This window comes from Leptidea sinapis, chromosome 9 (genome assembly GCF_905404315.1).
Source record: "Leptidea sinapis chromosome 9, ilLepSina1.1, whole genome shotgun sequence".
Classification (NCBI taxonomy): domain Eukaryota; kingdom Metazoa; phylum Arthropoda; class Insecta; order Lepidoptera; family Pieridae; genus Leptidea; species Leptidea sinapis.
The window spans coordinates 13661245-13686291 of NC_066273.1; the positions used below are offsets into that span (position 1 = coordinate 13661245).

Consider the following 25047-nt stretch of genomic DNA (forward strand, 5'->3'; position numbering starts at 1 on the left):
TCACGATGACCTTCAGGTCTGAGTGACGCCTATCATCTTTAGAAGCTTTAACAATCTTGGTTGTGGTAATGCCTTTGTAAAAAGGTCTGCCTCCATATGCTCTGTGTCTTTGTAACGGATGGTCACTAATTTCTTCTGGACACAATCCCGTATAAAATGTTCCTTTATGCTGATATGTTTCGATCTCTTACCAGTCATTTGATTGTTTGCTAACATCTGTGCAGCCAAATCATCATTATAGATCGTAACAGTTTGTTGAAAAACTCCAATATCTTCCAACAGATATTTCAAGTGTAAAGCTTCCTTCGTTGCTTCTGTCATCGCCATATATTCGGCTTCTGCTGTTGACAAAGCCACTGTTCTTTGTTTCTTTGATGCATAACTGATAAGGCCACCACCATACTTAAAAATATAACCGGTATATGAACGACGGTCAACGGTACATGCCGCCCAGTCAGCGTCACCCATGCCTGTTAGTGCCATTCCTGATTGTTTATATCTGATGGTTACATTCTTCGTTCCTTTTAAATAACGAATCAACCTTTTTGCAGCTTGCCAATGTGTATTATCAAAACATGTATTATATTGGCTCAAATAACTAACAGCAAACATTATATCTGGTCTTGTGGCTACAGCGAGGTACATTAGAGATCTAATTAACATTTGGTATGGTATATTCTCCATCTCTGTGAGTCCATTACCCTTCTCCAGTTTCAGACCAGTCTCCATGGGAGTTGACACTGGCTTACATTCAGCCATGTTGAACTTATTTATTAAATTTTCAATATAATTCTCCTGTGACAATGTTATTTCTACATGGGTGAATTGTATGCCCAGGCAATGATGGAGTGAACCCATATCTCGTAACTTAAAAACTTTTTGCAGTTTTGTTTTGACTTCTCGTAACAACATTTCTGATTTATATGCTAGTATTAAGTCATCCACATAAATGTTTGCAAACAGCTTTTCTCCTCCTTTTTCTAATATATACAAGCAAGGATCCGCTGAAGAATTCTTAAATCCGATTTCCAACAATTTCTCATGTAACTTTAAGAACCATTGTCTTCCTGCTTGTTTCAAACCATATATGGCTTTGTTTAGTTGACATATCCCATTATTTTTATATCTATTTATATCTAAAAGCATTTCTTTTGCTTTTTTAATCAACTCTATGTCTTTTCCATGTGTAATTATGTATTTTAAATATTTATCCAGATTTTTCGGCTTCTTCATATAAATTTGTTCATCTAAATCGCCGTTTAAAAATGCAGTACACACGTCTAGTTGGGATAACTTAAATTTATTTTCAATTGAATGTGCAATAAGTATTCTAAGAGTACTCATTTTTGCAACAGGTGCAAATGTTTCAGTGTAATCAATTCCTTCTTTCTGATTAAACCCACGCGCCACAAATCGTGCTTTTCGTCTATCTATTTCTCCAATTGCATTATATTTATATTTTAAAATCATTTGATAGTAATCAATCAAATTTTTGCTTTCGTTCCTGTGTACAATTTTCATAGTATTATTTTTAAGATGAGATTCAATCTCGCTTATTATTGCATCTTCCCATTCATCCATGTTCTCGTCTATTTCACAGAGGAATGATTGTTCAGCATCCATCTCATAATCTTGATGCCATGCTGGTGGTTTTCTCTGTCTTTTATCAGTAGAACTAGTCGGATCTATTTCATCTGTTTCTGTATTTGCGTCAACAAATATTTCATCATTGTTCAATTCCTGGTCAGTTTCATCAATTTCATGTTCTTTCAAATCTTTATTATCTTCTACATTTTCTTTTTCAGGAGAAAATATAATTTCTATTTCCTTTTTATTAACTACATCTTGTTTTTGTGCTCCTTTGATCTCGTTTTCATAAAACATTTTGTCCAGTATTTTGACATCTCGGCTAATCATTACCTGGTCTGTTTTTGGGTTGAAAATCCGGTATGCCTTGTGATTTTCCGAATATCCTACAAAAATTCCAGGTGTCGCTCTGGCTTCAAATTTTCCATATTTCTTTCCATTTTTATGTACAAACGCCTTAGTTCCGAATATGTGAAAATATCTTACTGACGGAACTCTCTTTACCCATTTTTCAAATGGAGTCGCGTTATCAATACTTGTGCAAGGACTACGGTTTGCGACGTAGTTAGCTGTATTAATAGCTTCAGCCCAAAAAACTTCTTTCATATTGGCGTCTATCAACATACATCTAGCTTTATCAAGCAATGTCCTATTTTTTCTTTCTGCTAAGCCATTCTGTTCTGGCGTGTATGGTGCGGAGAGTCTCCTTTTGATGCCATTCTCCTTCAAATATTTGTCAAAATTATTGTTAATATATTCTGTCCCATTGTCACTTTGTAAGCATACTATCTTCTTTTTGGTAAATCTTTCAGCCTCATTTTTGAATTCCTTAAATTTTGATAGAGTTTCATCCTTAGTTTTCTTTGTATATTCTCTTGTATATCTTGAATAATCATCTGTAAATGTGATGAAGTATTTGGAACCCCCTTTCGATGGCTGCCTCATGGGACCACATACATCAGTATGCACAATTTCTAATCTTTCATTTGTACGTTGCTCATTTTTAGGTGCATTAAACGGTAGTTTTGTTGCTTTGCCCTTAGCACAGACTTCACAGTCTTTAACTGTGTCACTTTTATTGAATTCTAAGCCTTCCATAATTTTCTTATCAAGTGCTATTCTCATTTGTCCTTCATTTAGATGTGCTAACTTTCTATGCCATTGCTGCATTTTGCTTGCTTCGCAGTAATTAGCTTTCTCTTCTATTTTTTCTTTAACGTAGTACAAACCGTCTGAATGTCTCTCTGCTTTTAACAGAATTTTATGGTTTCGCATCACGGTAGCATTTTTTTGTTTAAATAAAACTGTTCCACCTTTGTCTGTTATTTTTCCAACTGACATTAGATTTGTAGTCAGCGATGGTACGTACAATGCTTCAGTTAGTTTCAGATTTGGTATTTTATAGGTGTAAAGTTTTGCTGGACCTCGTCCTTCGATTTGTGCAAGACAGTTTTCTGATGCTAACCTTAACGTTTTGTTATCAGCTTTGTCCATATTAATGAATCTTTTCAATTCATGACTCATATGTGACGTACATCTGCTGTCAAGACACCATTTCTTAATTTTTTCTTTATTATCAGACACGTATTTAGGCATGTTTCTTCTAAGCAACATAGACTTGCATTATTTTTATTAACTCGGTCCACTTTTGACCAGCATTCATGAGCATTGTGTCCTTTCTTTTTGCATTTAAAACATTTAACAATAAAGTTTTTTATTTTTGCCACGCTGTCTACTATACAGCGCCTCTTGTTCAGAGTTTTGTTCACTTGTACTAGCTATATTTTTTCTTGCCTCAGCTTCTTCAATTATCTTTATTTTCAAGTTGTCTGGATCTGGTAGATCATCCCAGGATTCTATTGCAATTCTAAAATTTTCAAAAGATTGAGGTAAGCTGTAAAGCATCATAATACTAAGAAGATCTTTATTAATTGGTATGTCCATATCTGCTAGTTTATCGACGATATCCATAAATTTATTCAAGTGATTGACAATATTATCACCATCTTGCATCTTCTTCAATATCAACTCTTTTAATAGGCTTGCTTTTCTTGCAGGACCTTTGCTATAATATATGCTTTCTAGCGTATCCCAGACATCTTTACTTGTTCGACAATTTTTAACTTGTTTTAATTCGCCCGGTGATATTATGAGAAATAGCTCGGCTAATGCTAACTCATCTTTTTCCATATAGTCATTCAATGCATCACCTTCTCGCGTTGGTCTCTTAATTTTATTTGAAACATAGCTCCAAAGGCCAAGTTTTAATAGTACAGCTTTTGCATGGATCCTCCATGTATCGTAGTTTTCTCTTTTCAATTGTTCTATGTGCACGTGATTACTCTTTTTTCTCTTTTATTTCCGTTTCTGGGCCCATAACCTGTTATATGAGATAGAGTAGAGTATCAGCAGTAGACTATGAGCAAATCAGTGCATTCACCATAATTTAATATAAGAAAACAACTTTATAAATTAATTACAATTTTTTATAAGCATGACAACGTAATAACTGCTTTGTAGTCATAGTAACCAAAAGTCACTAATTTCTTCTTCTATGAGTAAGACCTCTATGATAGATTAAAATAATATTTGAACTAATTAAATGATAAGTATAGCTTGACAAATGACATTCTTCAGTGAAGCTCAAGTGTGAATGTAGACTGTGTCCGCTAGGATAATTATTATTCTGTGACAAGTGACAGTTCCATTAAGTGCTTATATTCTCTTTGGTTCTAATGTTTATTTATTATATTTTATGAGCGAGCGCAGTGATTCAGAAAATAAATAATTTACAATTTCATAATTCATTTACAATTTACATGCGTCATGCATGTTATATTAGTGGCTAGTGCGTAATATGCAAACCACATTGTTTCAAACATAGGTAATCGTTACGGTTTGAGTGAAGTGTGTACAAACAATTATAATCAACAGTAAAAAATCTTGTGGTCATATTTATTAAATGATATTAAAAATTTAATTGCTATCCGTTGTTTCTTTTCAGATTGTGGTAAAATCGTCACTATTCGTGTTAGTTTTAATTTAATGCTGCTATGATCTCTAATAAGCTTCATTATGAATAAGTTAATTACGGTTTTCATTATCTCCTCTGCTATTGTTAGTAGTTGTTTTGCGGATATAAGTAGTGAGAAAAAGGAAAGATTATTAAATGGGTTTATTGAATTTTTAAATAATCTTCCTAATCATCCATATGTATATGATGGAGGTAGCCTACAAATTGCGCATAAAATCGTAAGTATATACATCTTTATTACTATCAAGAGTAGTCCTTCAGGAATTCCTAGAAATGTATTTATTATTTAAATTTTCATTCTTATTTTGATATTATTTCACTTCAAAGAAATTTTTGTTTATTATTACTTTTTAATATAATTATTGGTAAATAAATCTTGGGAATGGAGGGATCATATAGTAAATTTAATGGAAATAACATTTGTAATGCAAATTTATTTAAAAAAACTGAGTTTTTAACAAATTCTCAGGTCTGAGGCATATTTTTCAAATGGGTAGGTAGATTCAATAACTGACCTAAAGTTCTATTTGGTATAAAATTTAAATAGTTTTATTTATAAATATTACTAGCTGACCCGACAGGCATTGTTCCGAAGATAATAAAAAAATACTGTTTTTAATGTATTTGTCAATAATTCATAACATCATTTCATAACATCAAGAATTATGTATTTCGTAACATATGCTCCTTGTTGTTATAATGAAATTGTTTCACAGCAGAACTGTCAAACCGTGCTTCAATAAATAGTCTCACAGAAAATATTTCCATACAAAACAAATATTAGAAATAAAAATAGTTATGGGTCCCAAATTGAAATAAAAACTATCCTATCTCTCAAGTTGGACTAAATGGCACTCCATGAAGTAATCCCCATTAAAATCCATTCATTAGTTGTCCATCAAGGACAAACAATGTGTCAGGTAATTTATATATAGTAAGATGGTAATATATAAATTCCCATTACGGCTGTGCTTTATATTTATATTACTTAAATTATACTTATTAATGTTTTTAATTACAGTGATCTCACTATCACAGACAGAGGTCTGGTCTATGGCAGAGGCCATTGTTATCTGTATTATTATCTTGTTCTTCACTCCTCTTACGAGTGATCAATATCTCTTAAATAAAATAATAAAGAGTTAATATATTATATTACAATAATTCACTTCATAAATTTATTAGAAGTGAGTGGCAATAAATATTTCAAATACTTAATGTGTAATTTATTTACTAATAATTCAAAATGTTGTTTGGTCTATAATGACAGTGTCTAAAAAGTCAAAATTCTCCTGCATATTAATACAAACAAGCTAATAATTATGTAAATAAATTAAAAAGATCTGTGTTTTCTGTAGTACAAGAAAGTTCTCTCTCACTGGCTCCATGGCTATGTGCTTCATGATATGTTCATTGCCTTTCTCACTCTCTCTCTCTCGATTGATCTCTCCCTCTTCTTGGATAAAAACGTCCCACATATTTGTTTCACTTTATTTCGTTTCATCCATAAAAAATTTACCCTTATGTGCACAAAGAAATTTCACTTCAAAATCCCCTCATCATACTACAAAATTAAATTTCAATACAAAATTTAATCTATTCCATTTTCGTGATAGTGCTAAGTTCAAACTAAATATCTATGTAAAATTTATATCTATACAAGAATTGATCGTTTAAGTATATGATATTAATAAAGACAATAATGAGTGTTGTTTCTTAAATAGACCTAAATTAAATAGATACTTACATAATCAGGTGTAAATATTCCATTTTACTTGTATTATTATTATGATTTTGTTTGGTAACCACTATTCTAAATAATAAAATAATACTTGTGTTCTAATATTGTGAGACAACAGTTCCTGAAATTATTGATAATTTTCACCCTAAGCGCCATCTAGCAACATTACTACTACTACTACAATGAAACTATACACATAATATTTCATGACTTCACCTTGCTTGTTTCGATTACTTCATCTGAGTATCTTTGTTAATCTGTGTGAAAGCATAAATGTTTCATTAATTTTTTAAATATTAAAACTTGCGGATTTTTTAAAATTCTTAATTAATTAATGTGATAAACCCTAATTTTTTTTAAATATGTTCAGCTAAATTATTACTTTGTACCGCGGGCTGCAGTTGATAAAATACCTGATTATATGTTTTCCATTAAGCCATTTGAATGGTTGATAGTTTTTCCGCAATAGAAAAATATTTGAATTGCATTGGATTATTACTTTATATTTGTTTTTCTAGTTGATAGGAAGGTTTATTAAATTCTTACTCAACAATGGTCCACATTTGCAAACATAAATTTTGTTCACAGAGCACTGGGTCCCCGACAATTCGAGCTGCTCTGCGTTGCACGCGGTCAAATGGATCGAGCTGATACTGGGGTGCGCCAGACCAGAGATGACAGCAATACTCCATGTGTGGCCGGACCTCCGCTTTGTAGAGCGCTAGTATGTGGGCCGGCTTGAAGTATTGCCGTGCTCTATTAATGACGCCCAGTTTCTTTGAAGCCAATTTGGCTTTGCCTTGGCAGATGACCACGAAATTGGCAATCGCTCGAGATTTCGAGACCCAGTATTCCGATACTAGGCGAGGCTTTGAGGGAAGTGTTTTTGAAGAGCGGTGATACGACAAATGGGGTTTTTTTAGTGGTAAACGCGCAAACTTGAGTCTTCTGGGGGTTAAATTGGACAAGGTTCAATTTTCCCCATTCTATGACCTTCTCAAGAGAGGACTCGATAGAAGACACAAGTTTCTCCCGGCACTGGTCGACGATTTCCCGAGAGAGACCTGCATGGCCCGTGTATATGGCATCACCAGTGCTGTCGTCTGCATAGCAAAGAATGTTGGAGGTGTCCAACATAACATTGATATGCAGAAGAAACAGCGTGGGTGACAGCACACAGCCTTGGGGCACTCCAGCATTCACGGGCTTCGGGTTCGAGCAATATCCGTCGACAACGACCTGTATGATACGCCCAGTGAGGAAGCTGGAGGTCCACTTGCTCTCGGGAAGCCCAAATGATGGAAGTTTGGAGAGGAGCGCCTTGTGCCATACACGATCAAAGGCCTTCGCTGTATCCAGGCTAACTGCCAGGCCTTCCCCCTTGCTTTCAATAGCCGCAGCCCATCTATGTGTCAGGTATACCAGAAGATCACCTGCCGACCGACCATGGCGAAACCCGTATTGTCGGCCGTTGATCATCTGGTGACCCTCTAGGTATACCAAGAGCTGACGGCTAATTATGCTCTCCATGATTTTGGAGAGCAGGGAGGTAATAGCAATAGGCCTGCAGTTTGCCGGATCCGAACTGTCTCCTTTTTTTTGGATCGGATGGACAAGGGCAGACTTCCATGAGTCAGGGACTACGCCTTTAGAATAAGAGTGCCGGAATAAACGCGTTAGCACCGGCGTCAACTCATGGGCACACGTTCTAAGCACGATTGGAGTAATGCCATCCGGCCCGCTCGACTTTCTGACGTCCAACGAAAACAGAGCTCGCCTAACAGTTTTCTGTCTGAACTGTACTTCAGGCATAGAGCTCTGACGCCGCGGGATGGTCGGCGGTGTTTTTCCGTTGTCGTCAAGAGTCGAGTTGGAGGCGAAAAGAGTGCACAAGAGATCGGCTTTCTCTTTTGCCGTATGGGCCAGGGTGTCATTCCTCATGTGCAACTGCGTTATGGACGGCTGGCTGAAGTTACCAAGAGCAGCTTTCGATAACGACCAGAACTTGCGTGTTCCGGTCGGATAACTGGAAAGCTGCTCGCCGATTTTGACGACGTGTTTTGACTTTGCACGGGCGATTTGCCGCTTTAAAAATCTGGGGGCACGGTTGTATTTCCTCTTAAGAACTGTGCAGTTCGGATCCTTTGTGCCCAGCGCCGCAACCCAAGTTTGATACGCCTGTTTTTTGCAGTCAGATGCTGCTTTAACTGACGCATCGAACCAGGGCTGTGATCTGCCACCGATGGGTACTACAGAGTTTGGTATAAAAATATCCATACCCTGTAGTATCACATCGGCTACTGCAACGGCGCAGGCACTAGGATCATGCGAAGGGAAACAAACACTGCCCCAAGGGTAGGATGCAAAAAAGGAACGCATCCTATCCCAATCTGCTGACTTGTATTGCCAAACGCGGCGGGTCGCTGGTGGTCTGCGACGTTGGCGTCGGATAGGCACTACACTCCTGACCAGGCAATGGTCGGACGTTCCGAGAGGGGCGTCGACAAAGACCTGGTAACCATCGGGATGTGTAGTCAGCAGAAGATCCAATAAGGACGGCATGTGGCTATCCACATCCGGGAGCGGCGTTGGCGACTCAACCAATTGGGACCAGACCATACGCCAATGCAAAATTATGCACAGATCGCCCTGCGTAGTCTGTGGTACGTGATCCAAGCCATTCGGCATTGTGCCCGTTGAAATTACCCAAGACTACGATTTCAGCGGAGGGGATCTGTGCAAGTACGCCGTCAATTGCCGCTTGAACGCAGCCCATGAGATGATCGGTTTCTGCGTTCCCACTATGGGACCTGTAGACACACGCATAGATGCGGACGCGGTCCTCTAAATCTACGCGGAGCCAAAGAGTGGACAGGTCCCTACCTTCAAAATTGCCGAGACGGCGACAGCAGATATCCTCCCTAACGAACACACATACCCCGGCATGAGGCAAAAAATTGTGCTCAATTTTGTACCCGGGGTACGTTAAATATGACGTATCGCTAGGTCGAGATATCTGCGTCTCATTAAGGAAACACAAGGCCGGCTGCGCCGTCTCAAGGTGGTGGTATCAGTGGAGATATCAAGTGACGTCAGTGGAGTAGCAGTTAGGTATTTTTTTAAACCCAGACGAAAAAGAGGGTTGGTATAAGTTTTACGTTCGTCAGTCTGTCCCTATTTTCCGATAAAGATCTGTTCAGTCGGAGGTTTTTTACGTTTTTTATCAAAAATCACACTCATATTATAACGGGAAAAGTTTGTATGTTTATTTATTGGCTTTTGTTTATATTTATTACTTCTTTACGTTCTAAAGCAATTTGAATTAAGATAAGGTAACCTTTATTGAGAGAAACTAATACATACTCAAATATAATATTTTTATTTACATAAAATAAACAGTTAAACTGGCTATTAAAATGTTAAGTTCCTTGAATTGAATAAAATTTGTCTTTTAGACTTAGATATTTTTTCGAGGGTATCTTTTTGGTATACGTAGTGTAAGCAGGCACAACATATATTTGTGTGACAGCTTTTGTTTAATATTAAATGTGGTTAATTCCAAAAAACTAAAATCCTTTAGTGGTGATATATAAATATGCTTATTTGGTTTGTAAATTTCTTCATATCTCTATCTTGCTACCAACTGGCGCCAATTCTCTTTCATTATCTCGTGAACGGGAAAGCTGAAAAATATTAGCGTTTACATATTTGCGATGTAAATAAGTATCAATTATCACTAGGTAGCGATACTTCCGTGTAAATAGTAACTTAACGTGTAAATAGCACTAGTATGTAAGTGTTCATGTTCTTATAAGCCGTTCACATTACACAAAATACAATATTGGTAATCATTGTTAACTAGGCCTTTAAAAAAAAGTTTAACAAATACGAAACGACCTACTTCAAAAATACTATTCCAAAACAACAGATATAATAAAAAAAAGTATAAAATAATTGCGTATTTTTATACAATTTAATTAAGACAGCTAATTCTGGTAACGATTATTGTTATTTTTGAATCGGCGTCCTCTCGCCGCGGCCCCGTTCTCGCCTCTCGCCTCCTCACGTAGCGCGTGCGACTCAAGCACATTTCACCTATAACAATGTATGTAGTTACAGGTCGGTGTCAGCCAAGGTAGGCTACCTTGGCTGACACCGACCCCAAAAATAACAATAATCGTTTTTAGAATTAGATCATGGATCCCAAAAGCAGAACCTAACTAAACTCTCACCAAACTACCTTCAAAGTATATCCTTTCCAATTAAAAAAGAATTATCGAAATCGGTTGGCGCGATATCGAGTTATTCGTGAATTTGTTGCGCACATACTTATAGCAAATTTAAGACTTTTATGGTTTTCTCATCGGTTGCCATTGACAGATCTGGACCAAATTGCAATAGGACCACACGGGAAGTACCAGCTTTAAATTAAGAAAATAATTATTATTACTAAATATATACGAATTATCAAAATAGGTTCACCCAGTCGAAAGTTCTGAAGTAACAAACATAAAAAAAACATACCGACGAATTGAGAACCCCCTTCTTTTTTGAAGTCGGTTAAAAAGAGCGACTCGATTGTTTTAATTTCTGACTGTGTCCTTTGATCTGTCCCATTCTGACAAGCGTGTCTTGTCTGGGGACTAGTCAATAATTGTACCATATTTAATGAAAAAATATTAGTTTTATTAATTTTTTTCCGCTTTTTGCATATCAATCTTATACATATAAATAAAATAACCTAATTTACTTACCTACTACTTTTTATTATCGTTAGTGTATTATTTAAGCAATTTTTAAAGCACACTTAGGCTTGTTGATTGACACACAGTTACACACGTCTAAGCAGAAAAGTGTACTTACATTGTCTTTAAGCACACTTTTGCCGTTCTGTTATCAGACTTCGAATGATATTATGTCCATATGTATAGAACGACATTAGAAAAGGTAGATAATTAGCAATCACTCACAATATTAATTTATTAATAGTGACAGAATCTGTGGTGTTAAAAGCAAGTTAACAGTATTGTATTGGTGACATTAAACATTTCTTTTTAATTGTTCATCATATTTTCTTTATTTGGTCTATTGCAGTCTTAGGTGGCAGCCTACACAACTTTATTTTGCTTATAGATTTATATTCAAGGTATAAATAATTGCCTTTTATATTTTTTAGGATGACAACCTAATACATATAGAAGCACTATTAAAAGGCAGCGATGAGGCAGAAACAGTGACTGCAAAATGTGTTGCGAACGTAGTGGACCTCCTTGAAGGTGGAATATCTGTAGAGGGCCAACCACAATGCCAGGAGGTGATTAAAGAGGCTACTACCGAGAATTTGGTGGATGTCACACAGGAAGATCTGACCATTGAGACGGAGACCAAACATGAACCTATACATCTTGATAATGAAGAGCAAACTGGCGGCGTATGTCTTTATTATTATTATGCCTAGTTTATCATTACCCAAAAAAGTCAAGTTGCTAATTTACTACATAATAATATAAGCCAATAATAACAAAATAAACATCCCCATATATATCAAACCAAATATATCATCCCCACCATCTGGATGTGCCCACCTACCTCCACAGTGCGGTTTTCAAGGAGCTTTCTTCCACGTATTACAAAGCTGTGGAATGAGCTTCCATGTGCGGTGTTTCCGGGACGATACGGCATGGGTACCTTCAAAAAGAGCGCATACACCTTCCTTAAAGGCCGACGACGTTTCTGGGATTCCTCTTGTATTGCAAGAGAATGTGAGCGGCGGTGATCACTTAACACCAGGTGACCCGTACGCTCGTTAGTCCTCCTTTTATCATAAAAAAAGCCAATATAGACCAGTAAATAGTATTACTAACGTATCTAGTCCTAATAATGTAAGTTTTTCAGCAAATATGTATTTTTTACGATACTTTTGTCGATCTGTCCACGCTACTTACAAAAGACGCTCGTAAAATCGTTCTGCCCGACCTCAAAATACTAAAATAAACTGTACAAGTGTACAACTTACAGTATTTCTGCATTTGTTGTTATTGATTCGAAATACCAAACTGTGAAAACATGAAAGCAAAGTATGCATCATATCCATCAATTACAGTTATTTGGACACAACGTATTTGTTTATTTTCCGTGTGGAATGCTTCCAACTTTTGTTATTTGACGATCATAACTATAAAAAACAACAAGATATAAAATAACTTCCCATTTTTAATTATAAACAAAGTCGAACGGTCGATTGATTAAAAAGTTCTCATTTATACCCCTGTGTAGTGTGTAAACACTATTGGAAGAACTCATGCAAGACTTCCGCGAGTTTGCTTGCAGGTGGAATTGTGGCCTTAGGCCGCAGCTGCATTAATAATTTTGTTGTTGAATAAGAAAAAAAGATCAATTTTGGGTTCGAGAATGGATTTCTACGAGATGTGAAGCTGGTGTTTACCATAATTTATTACGTGAAGTACAACTGGAAGATGGTCAACAATATATCAATTTTATTCGTATGACGCTTGGTGACGTAATAAAAAAAAACAAGTCACAAGACACATTTCAGCATTTTCATGGAATTAAGCACAGAGCTATTTATAATTCGGTTTTAATAATCCGCATGCCGTTAGTGTCACAAAGAAGGATTGCACTCATAAAATCCTATTAACTTTATAGTTTCTTCACGATTCCATTCACGACTATGTCGTTGACTCATTATTTTAAATTGAAACAAAAACACAAGCTGTGCGGGCAATACTTGCTGCGAGATATACGGAACTAGATCATTAAGCAGCGAGATCTGTCGCGAGTCGATGCAGACATGTTTAGACAGGCTTTCGCAACTACTCGCAGGTAGCACTTGATAAACTGTTGCGAGAGCACTTACAACGGGGTTTACACTTGCAAGCTGCTGTCAGACAGACTGTTGGACATTTCTCGCGGAAGTTGTCTTGCAGGTGGACACTCGGCCTTTTATTATAAATGATATTTTTCTACCACAGCTTTGGAATGGAGCGATCATCCCCAGGCTATTTAGTTAACTAATTTATCAGTAATGTATTTTTATTTAAAAAAATCCTGTAGATTTTCTTGCGCCCATTCTTGTCAGGTATGAGGCATATCTTTTCGAATGGATGATAAATTTTGACGTTCTATAAGTGATGTATAATTTGGACTTTTCCAAAACGGCCTATCTATCTATCCATCCCCAATACGTATACTATACTACAACACATTAGACAAGCGTTAGTAAAATAAAAATAATTTATATACAAGAAGAAGATTGATTTCTGGAGTGGATGCTGATAATAAACATACTATATTGAAAATAGCAATTAAGATTTAATCTAAGCCATATTTTAGGTAACTTCGGGAGAACAGTTCTTTGCAATACCAAAACGATTCTTGAACTCGTCCTGTTTTGGATGTGCTGATCATGTTAGTGTAGAAGCACCGGGTGTGCGGCAACTTGCAGAGTTAGCGATAAGGCATCTAAACAGACACGATCCAAATGTGAAACACGGTCTTGATGCAATACTCGATGTGGAAAGACAAGTTCAGGTAAGTCGAAAAATTGTAAAATCTGTAAATCCCAATGTAAGGTATACTTATGTACATACATATTGGGCACGGCGTAGCACGCTCTAATAACTCTTGCTTGTCTCGTCACTTTTTATCATTAAAAGAAACAAAAAATAATGAGTAATTTTTACAGATCGTATCCGGTGTCAAGTATATGCTTACTTTAAAGGTCACTTTTAATAATTGTACTTCACTTGACACTGAAACGTGTATTGAAACAAGAGCTTGTAAAGTATCCATTTTGGAAAAATCTTGGATTAAGTTACCAGATGGCTCAAAGCATAGGGCTATTGTTTCAAATAATTGCACAGACCAATGGTTATTCGGTGATGATGGTGAACTGACACAAAATTTGGAAGGTGACGAGAATTTGAATGTTAAGATAACTGATGAACATTCCAAAACAGGAAATATAAGCGATTTCGTTACTCAAGCTGGCATAACATCTGATGAAATAATTAAAACTGCTTACAACGTTGACACCGCTATAAAAATACAAAGAGATCTTACTGCGGAGGAAATAAAGAATATTGAGGATCAAATTGTATTGAGTACAAACTCGAAGCCATCATCAGAACCCTTGGATAATAATTTAAATACATTACAAGGAAATAATAGACCCGAATACGTAGAAAAACTTTATTCAGAAAAAAGTAATAATGACAATTTAGTTCAACCTAAGGGCGAGATTGTTACAGGAAAGTCCTCTTTGACTGATAAAAAGAAGCAGGCTATTGATGACTTGCTAAAAATGTTCGATGCATCTGGATATGAGTTTAAATTATCAACTGATTTTCAAAGAAACAAAAGAAGTTATAACAGGGAATTAAAAGTGTTTTCAATGGCTGAAAAGTATTATCAATTAAAAAAAAACTTACAAAATGCTAAGAAAATCTATTCATTTGCTAAAAATATTGTAGAGTACTTGAACGAAATGGATTTGGAAACAAAAAACCGTCAACTGGTGGAAGTTATTACTGCAGAAGAAGAAATACAAAATCACCAACATTTCTTTTACATTCAAACTCGTGTTAATGTTCCATGTGATAAGGCATATTGTGAAAATAAATTTAAAGAGACAAAGATTTGTAACGGTGTCATTGAAACTTTTACTGATAATCCACCACGTATACTCAGTGCTTTTTGTTATGATGACCCTAAGCAAAGTACCGTTAAAAATGAAATCGTTGATATACCTTTGAATGACCGGTTGCTTCTCAAAAAGTCGAACCAAGCCATAAAAATGATTGAATTTGAGTCAACGTATCCTAATGCTATGAAAATTAAACAAATTTTAGATGCCACAACTCAAAAGGTATCTGGAACGTTAACAAAGATTTTACTAGAAATTGTTTATACAGATTGTAACAAAACAATGCCATCTCTTAAAAGGGAAAACTGTTCTGTGGTTGAGAGCATGGGTTCTAAAATTTGTGAGATTATAATTCTTGAAAGACATTGGTTAAAAAAAATGAATACAACTTATGTCTGTAATGAAAGACCAATTGATGGAACATTTTCAAAAGAAAAAATTGAAAATAAAGCATCGCATAAAAAAGATCCTGTGATTGAAGAAATGATTCATCAATCCTTAAACTATTTAGAGGAAATGAATTCAAACAGAAATAACAGGCAAAGAATAGTCGAAATTAAATCTATTGAAACTCAGATATTTGCTGGATTAATAACGACTGTAAAATTTCTTGTTGGGTATACAATCTGTACTGAAGAAGTGTCAAAAGATCTTGATACTTGTGAGCTTATAAATGGTGAACCACTTCGCACTTGTCAGGCAGTATTCTGGGATAGACCATGGTTAGAAGAAGGTAGACAGTTTAATGTGACTTGTGAAAAGTCTAATGTAAATGAACAATATAGCAGGCGGAAACGGTCCACATCGGATGATCTTCATTTTGTTGGTGGTCAAAAAAACATGAATCCAGATGAAGCTATATACAAAAAGTTAGCAGAAGATTCTCTTTCAAAATATTTAGATTCAACTAATAATAATTACGAATATGAAGTATTATCTGTAGATAAAGTAACTGTACAAGTTGTTGCAGGAACATTAACAAGAATTGATTTCACTATATCTGGAAAAAAACATAATGAATCTGAAATAAAAACTTGTCGGGCAAAGATTTGGGATAGGCCATGGCTAAAAGAAGGTAGAGATTTTAATGTTTCATGTAACAGTAAAGTGTTTTCAACACGAGAAAAAAGACAAATCGCTGGTGGAATTGAAGAAAAGGATAAGAATGATCCAAAATATATGAATTTTGCTAAAGAATCTTTGCAAAAATATGTTGAGAGTACTGGACAATCTCAACGTCATGAAGTACTTAAAGTGATTAAAGTTTCATCACAAATTGTGGCGGGTACTTTAACACAAATAGATTTTGAAGCCGTGCCCACCGATTGTAATTTAAATAGCAGTCGACCGCAGGCTTCATCGGATTGCCCACCTCAAGGTGACGTCATCTCCTGCCATTCGGAAATCTGGGAGAGAGTGTGGTTGCATAAGAGAGAAATTAATGTTGATTGTCAGTTAAAAGTTCAAGAGGTGAGGCCCAAGAGAGAAACCGGAAACTTTGCTGAAAATTTAGACTTAAATGTTTTGAAATTAAACAATCCCCAAACTCCTAACAATGATGGTCAAAACCTTAACCATCTTGATGATAATATTCGTAGAAAGAAACGACAAACTGCTGTAGAAGATGATTATGTTGACGAAGACACAAAGTTTTACTATGCTGATCGTGCTATTCAAAGCATAAATGATAATGCTGATACTAATAATTTACAAAAACTTGTTACCATCCACTCATTTCAGAGTAGTACAACAATGGATGTGAACATTGTTAGAATGTATATTGAAACAGCGTATACTTATTGTCTGCGCCATCAGGATGAGACTGAATTACCCGGATGTGAAGAATTATCAGGAATGAATCATAGATTATGTCTCGTGAGACTTTGGCCTTCTCCTGATGATGAACTTGTTGTGAAGCAAATGCATATTGTTTGTAATGATGACAAGAATTTTGCGACCTACACTGGATTAGATATCAAGAAATTTGTTGCGGTATCCGTTCAAGAATTAGAATCATCTCCGAAGATCAAAACTAAACTTTTTTTCCATGGTGAACCTTATCTCGTACCCAGCTTAGATCCAAAAGTACCCATAAAACTCGAATTCCTTTTAGCATTCAGTAATTGTACAAAAAATATAGATCTTACAAACACAGATTGTGTACGTGATTCTAGTAGACCTCATAAAACTTGCACATCTCACATTTGGCTATCCCCAAATAGTAAACGAATTAAAAAGCTGAAAGTAAAATGCGATCTTCCTAACTTGATGCGAAAAAAAAGATCAATAAGTCTCGATTCGAATAATGCAACAGCTGATGACATAATTATCCAACAAATGATAAAAGAGTCCATAGAACAGCTTGAAATGAGTTCCCTGCATAAATATAAGCAGAGACTTCTACAAATTAACAGTTACTCCTCGAAGATAGCCTCTGGCCGTGTTACCACAATTGACTTTGATGTAGGTTTTTCATCTTGTTTAAAGTACGAGTGGGTTGATGATATAAAACAATGTGGATTCTTGGAGCACTTGCCACGAAGGCATTGTATAGCTACAATTTGGGAACGACTGTGGTTTGAAAATGGAAGACTTATCGATGTAAACTGCCAGGATGATGAGACACCAGTGGAAGCCCATATTGAGTTTGAAAGCCCAGAAAATGCAATGTTACTGGCGAACGAGGCGTTGAAACATATAGAAGCAAAGTACCCTCATCCGCATCGACAGAAAGTTGTGAGGATATTCTCTATGGAAAAACAAGCGATTGCTGGCATTCACTACCGTATGAAAATTGAAGTTGGTTACACAAATTGTTTAGCTTTGAGCATAAGTGATAGTTGTACGTTAGACACAAGTTTGGGAACGAATAAGTTTTGTAGAGTCAACGTGTGGATACGACCGTGGACGGATCATCCTCCTAACTACCGCGTGTCATGCGACTATATCGCCTCAACAGATTCTGAAACGCATCGGAATATACAAGCTGAAGAACTATTCTACAACTTTTTAACGACATACAAGCCAAATTACATTGACGACCACAACGAGATGCTTCAAAGGTTCAAGATATTTAAGGATAATGTAAGAAGAATTCATGAGCTGAACATTAAAGAGAGAGGAACGGCCAGATATGCTGTGACGAGGTTTGCGGATTTATCGTCTGAAGAGTTTGCAAAAAAGTATTTAGGATTGAATCCAAGACTGAGAAATCCGAACCACATCCCATTGAAGAAAGCAGATATTCCTAGTGTACAGTTGCCTGAGAAGTTTGATTGGAGAAACTTTGGTGCAGTGACTGAAGTAAAAAACCAAGGATCGTGTGGAAGTTGCTGGGCGTTCAGTGTCACAGGTATGATATTTTCTTAAAAAAATAATTTTATACGATATAATATTATACCATGGCGTTTTTAAGGGTTATATTTCATCGGGACACCATGGCGGCGCAACCAGTAGGGTAGCGGTGGGTCTACCAAACTAGACACCAGAGTCACCACACAACTCTGAGACGGTATCAAAATGTACCTCGAAGAGATAGCACTACTGCTGTATTTACATACTACTACTACTCCTACTTACGTAGGAAAAGAAAATTCAAGAGAAAAAAGAAACAGTGATGGTTTGTCCATCTTTATTTAGCCTTAGCGTTTCATTTTCAAATCTCTGTGTACTTTGAATTTTGGTGTGAATGTGTTGCGACCAGTAAAATTCTGTGAATGCGTCCGAGCTGGTCATGCTATTAAATTCAATCAACCAACGGACACCAGGTGACCTCTATAGGGCGTTATACATTTTGTTGGTAACGGCGACTGATTGCGCTATCGTGGTGTCCCGGTGAAAAATGGCCCTAAGTCATAGATATTTTTTAGGTCATAAAGTATAAACTGCGATCCTAAATTAGTAGCAGTAGTACTAACGGTATGTGTAGTGTACGTTCTGAGCAGTACCACAGTTCAACAATCCACACAGTTGTGAAACGCGTATTATGTCAGATGACCGTGTAGTGCGCTGTCAGTCGCAAATGTGTAGGGGCTGTCAAAATATTCCTTTGTCGGCACATGATTTTATTCAACTTTATATTGACTATCTTCTCGTTGAGTTGCTAACTCCCATTAAATTATGTAGCTTTATCGTTCTGAAAAAAAAATAACACTATTGAACTGCATCGAATTGACGTCGTTTTTAAAATATTTTGGATTGAATTGAAATTAATTGTCAATTGTAAAAAAAGGCTTGTGTGGTTTTATGAAACCACGGTAAAAGTGAAACTTTTTTTCACATATTATATAACAATATTCCATTAAGGGTATAAAAATCGCTTTATCAATCAATTCTATGCTTGGAAAATTGGAATGATAATGGGAAATAATAAAAGTATACTAAGTCTCCAACTAATATTTTTATTGAACTCTGTGTCTTAGCCCTGGTTAAAAATATTGATTAAAAAGGTTTAAAAATTATGAAATTTGAAAACTTTCGAATACTTTTTTCATTTATATATCAGTCATAGTCTATACACTACACGGTCAGCTGCTGCGAACTATAGGCGCCGCCCGACCGCCACGCGACATGCAACACACAGACAATAAAGTTTGAGACGATGTAATAAGAGTTTCTTTTTAATATTTTGTTATAATCATTGCGTTTATATGTGCGACAATCCGCCACGTAGTGACGAGCCATTGGCGTCATGTCTAGACAAAAACTGCAGAAATACCGTTTGCATTGCCGACTGCCAACTGATGTGGCGCAAATTTTAATATGACAAGGTTCCGCCTCTGTATAAGCACCTGTTTTATTTATATTTGTCTGGAAGGGGTTGGTAATTTAAACGCACATAACAAAACTGTTACATCTGTATTTTAAAGTTTCCACACTTAAAATTACAGTATACTTATTATTAAAAATTAAAAGACAATTAGGGCAGCGCTACCCCTTAGAATTCACAATCCGTAATGTACCCTCGAACTGAGCGCTCTGGTTTAAATAGGGCACGACCGTCTACCGTAATGATGCTACCAACTGCTGGTTGGCACAACTGTAGTGCCAACTAACTTACACGAATCAAGTTAACTAAAGATCTGAATATAATAAGCCCTTTCTTATGAAAATAAGGGACAAGTCGAGCAGGACAGCTGATGGTAATTGATACGCCCTGCCCATTACAGTGCAGTGCCGCTCAGGAATATTGAAAAACCCCAATAATTCTGAGCGGCACTACAACTGCGCTCGTCACCTTGAGACATATTAATTAAAGACAATTTTAAGTCTCATTTGTCCAGTAATTTCACTAGCTACGGCGCCCTTAAGACCGAAACACAGTAATGCTTACACATTACTGCTTCACGGCAGAAATAGGCGCCGTTGTGGTACCCATAATCTAGCCGGCATCCTGTGCAAAGGAGCCTCCCACTGGTAAAATAGTTATGCTATTATAGCTATTTCTAATTATAGTGATAATTATTTTAAATAGTATTTAAATACTAACAGTAGTTAAATTAATGTAATTATTAATTGGGATATATTATGACAGTTCATGGCGTTGGTAGCGCTTGTTAACACATCAAGCTGACATTTGTATGTTCTCATACTATTACATGCTTATCAGGAAACGTCGAAGGCCAGTGGAAGATCAAGACAGGAGATCTGATATCACTCTCGGAACAGGAGCTCGTCGACTGTGACAAACTCGACGAGGGTTGCAACGGTGGTCTTCCCGATAATGCCTACAGGTGGGTTTTTTCAGCCCCTATTAAATTATTAATCTATTGAAGAAATGTTAAGCCTGCTCATTTGTTTAAGAGTTAGTAAGGTATATTAGATTGCGTGCCAACTGTTAACAGCAGAGGAGATACAAAAGTTTTGTAGAACTTTTCCCTTTTCGTGGAAAAAGTTTTTTTAATGAAATGTCCTCCAAATGAGCGTACTCCTGCAATAACATTGGCTGGGAACGCTCTTCTCCTTCTTCACTCTTCTCGCCTCACTAACCCTTTCTCTTTCGTACGTTTTGCCATCGTTTGTTTTCATACTTTAACTCTGATATTTATTTTCTACCTGCGCCAGAAGAAGTCTCAATTGAAAACTTGAAGATATTTTTATATTTGGGATTGCTTTTGTAGTCGGGAAATAACCACTCTCTATTTAATGTGTTACTCTCAATAATATTTATAATGTAGGTTAGTTTGCGCGAGGATTTGGGTCATGGTGAAAAGATCTGATATAAATTACACAAACAATAACATATTATTTCTGCAGATAATTACAACTTAAGACAACATGAAGATTATAATATTATGTTATGCTATATAATTTATTGGTAGGGAACACTTGAGAGTGATTTGAATTACTTTAAGGCTGTAGGTGGGGTCTACTAACTGCGTAAAACAAAAGACTGCGAATGAAAACTATGAAACGAAAGAGAAAAAGTATGTGCAGTGTGGGGTGTGAAAGAGATAAGAGACTTTGGTCTGGCTTTCGTTCGGCTAAATTCATTGTAAGTAAATAAGGCCAAGAAAATTATAGATATGTTACTTTCACACCCACTAAGAACCGAAAAAAGTAATCTGGGCACCACACTGACAAATTGAAATGATGTAAAAAGAATGTCGTGAGTTGAACATTTAGAAAAATAAAAATAGCTAGTTTTCTTTTTTCAAAAAGAGGATGAAGGAGTCTTAAGGGTTACGCAACTGAATATTATCACATGAGCGCTGCCGATCTTACAAAGCGTCAAGTAAACGTATCTATTTAAACGTTCCGTACGAATTTGAAAATCTAAAACCCAATGTTACGTGGCGGGCGAAGTTCGATATTGGGATTCTGTCGTGAGAGTCCAACCGTTCTACCTATTGCGACATCCACTCTAAAAACGATCTGATGGAATTTAAATATGCCATTCATCAGCATTATGTACCAGAGATCAAGGATAGGTTGTCGGCATTTGAGATGAAGGACCTTATACGACGTTTCGCACTAAGTGTTTGTTTCTGTCAAAGTTATGTAAATAAGGACACTTTAAGAGTCACTCGATGCACGCTCTCATAATGCTATTTGCTCAACAATATGGTTATTATAATGTGAGTGTATAAATGGTAAGGGAGAATGATCAATGCCGGATTTAGAAATCTGGAAATAGGAGGCCTCGGAGCAGCAAATGAGTGTAGGATCCTTGCCCCAAATTATTTTCCAAATAAAATGGTAATTTTTTTTTTCAAATCGATTTTTCCAATAAATAATTTACTGTGAAACCATGTATAGATTATTTTTTTATTTAACAAACATAAAAATATAATCGGCAACAAAAAAATACCGGAAATTTAATTTTAGCGTTAATTTTTCGGCCTTTTTTATCCGAATAAATCGTTGGTGATTCCGCTGAAATCCAGTTCCCGAATTAAATCACTTGTGTTCTGTGTGTTCGATTTTCAAGATCTCTATTGCGGGGCCCTCCTTTTATGGAGGCCCGAGGCTGTGGCCTCGGCTGCCCTCCCCTAAATCCAGCCCTAAGAATGGATTTGAATGTAATTCCAACGCGATGCAAGCCTTTTAGTCCCACTAAAAGGGTTGCAACGCGGGTAATCCACGCCTACACTTCAGTGTATCTCTATCTGGCGGTATGCCATTAAATCATTTCAACTGCGTACTTTCTTAATAATAAGTATTTATTATTATTGAGATAAACTATCGTTATCGTGTACACGAATTGTCATAACAATTGATAACATGTCATTGACCTCCAGTATTCATTTGGGTCAGGGCTAAGGTCCACTTTATCATTACGTTTAAACTAATATTATACTGTAATGGATGCACTACATTCATCATCATCATCAGCTGGAAGACGTCCACTGCTGGATAAAATCCTCCCCCAATGATCGCCATGAAGATCGGTCCTGCGCTGCCCTCATCCAACCTACTCCGGCGATCGTGATCAGATCGTCCGTCCATCTTGTGGCGAGCCTACCAACACTGCGTCTTCCGGTACGTGGTCGCCATTCGAGGACTTTACTGCCCCAACGACCATCTGTCCGTCGAGCGATGTGCCTGCCCTCTACCACTTCAGTTTCGCAACCATCTGGGCCATGTCAGTGACTTTAGTTCTCCAAACGGCCATCGGACCGTCGAGCTATGTGCCCTGCCCCCTGCCCCCTGCCTCTTCAGTTTCGCAACCATCTGGGCCATGTCGGTGACTTTAGTTCTCCTAACGGGCATCTATAAATAAAAGGCTCTGTTAGCAAATTTAGTGTATACTACCAAAAAGCTAGAAGTATACGGGGTAAATTACAAAGTTTTTACTTGAATACCATGGAGTGCGAGTACGATATTATAGTTATCACTGAAACTTGGCTAAACAGTAGTGTGCTAGATGCTGAAATAATAAATGACAATTATAATATTTTTCGGAGGGATAGATGCAGCACTAGTAGTTCGAAGGATGAAGGTGGGGGATTTTAATCGCTGTTTCAAAGAAATATAGCTCTTCTCGTAACACATGTTGGGAAAGTGATAACGAGGACCTCTGGGTCACGGTTACAGGTTATACAGGAAAATCCTCACAAATATTACACATTTGCGCCGTTTATCTACCTCCACCCATAACTTTAATTAAGCTTGATAAGCAACTATCTTCAATAAGTGAAGCCTTATTAAATACTGACAACGAAAGTGATGTCATTCTCCTCGGTGATTTCAATCTCAGCTTTATACATTGGCCAGCAGTAAAGTCGAACTTAGACGTAACTCTTACCCAATCGACTAACACTAACTGCAATTTAGGTTATCTTCTTACAGATTTTATGTCCCTTCATAGCTTTAAACAATATAATAACATCGCTAATAAAGGCAACAAAATTTTAGATTTAGTTTTTTGCAGTGGGTCACTGCAAGCTAAAGTACTTCCTTCGGATATCTCGTTAAGTAAAATTGATCCGTATCACCCACCATTACTTTCCGTATTTAATTTCCACAAACAGGAATTACTAAGTCCAAACAAAATTATAAAATACAACTTTCATCGCGCTAATTATGAAATTGTTAACAAAGAGTTAAGGGAAAATAATTGGGATAATATTTTCGAAACAACGGACACTATTAACCAAATTATAGAAAAATTTTATAGCATTATTAAAGGACTTATGGAAAAACACGTCCCCAAAATGACAGCTAGTAGAGGTAGATACCCTATTTGGTTTACACACAACCTTATCAGGTTAATTAAGGAGGCCTTCCGTCTGAAACAGGGATGTTGCAGATGCCGATATTTTCACATCCGCGGATACGGATGCGGATGCGGAGTTTAGCAGGCTCACATCCGCGGATGCAGATGCGGATGCGGATGTATAAGATATTATGTAAATAAAGTCTATCCATGAAGAATTAAAACAATGACAACGTAATTATTAACATTTTTATTGTAATCAAACATAATTAAGTACTTATTTTTATGTTAAAAATATAAGTCATGTATAATGTAACTGAACACCTTCTGTTTTTTATATCAGTAGTTGAATTTAAAAATAGGAGCATTATACTTGATGAAGAGTAGTATTGCCGCCTTTTCTGGTTCTAGTCTGTTACGCAGAGGTTCGTAAATTAATCCCGCGCTACTAAATAGTTGTTCGCTAGGAACACTGCCCGGTGGAGCAGATAAAAATCTTCGTACTATCGGCGATAATACCTTGAATTCCCCTCGATGTACACTCCACCAGTTTAAAGGATTTTCACTCACATTTATTCTTTTTTTAGTACGGTAAGCAAGTAACTCTTTTTTTAATACAGCTTCAACGCTACTATTTTCTGGCTCATCTTGACTTTCGTCTTCACTCGACGAATCTAACATCATAGCCAGGTCGTTTTTTAAGCATGGCTTTTTGTTGAAACCTGAAGTCCCTGGTCCTAGTTGTTCTGTTTCATTTTCCATGCAATCAGTTATTTTAGCCCTTTTGGCATTGGTATTAACTGATTCAAAATTGTCATTCTCAATATTTATCATTTTTAAAATGTCATCTTTAATCTTTTCTT

General features: G+C 36.4%; 1 protein-coding gene across 1 annotated transcript in view; it reads left to right on the forward strand.

Annotated features, from left to right (window-relative positions):
* The first annotated feature begins 4413 nt into the window (after positions 1-4413).
* Positions 4414-25047, forward strand: part of LOC126966108 (uncharacterized) — a 38538-nt gene continuing 17904 nt past the window's right edge. The window contains exons 1-6 of the mRNA XM_050809983.1: positions 4414-4435; positions 4592-4617; positions 11539-11793; positions 13716-13913; positions 14068-18379; positions 20636-20759. Coding sequence (XP_050665940.1) covers positions 4414-4435; positions 4592-4617; positions 11539-11793; positions 13716-13913; positions 14068-18379; positions 20636-20759 — 4937 coding nt within the window. The remainder of the gene's footprint in view (positions 4436-4591; positions 4618-11538; positions 11794-13715; positions 13914-14067; positions 18380-20635; positions 20760-25047) is intronic.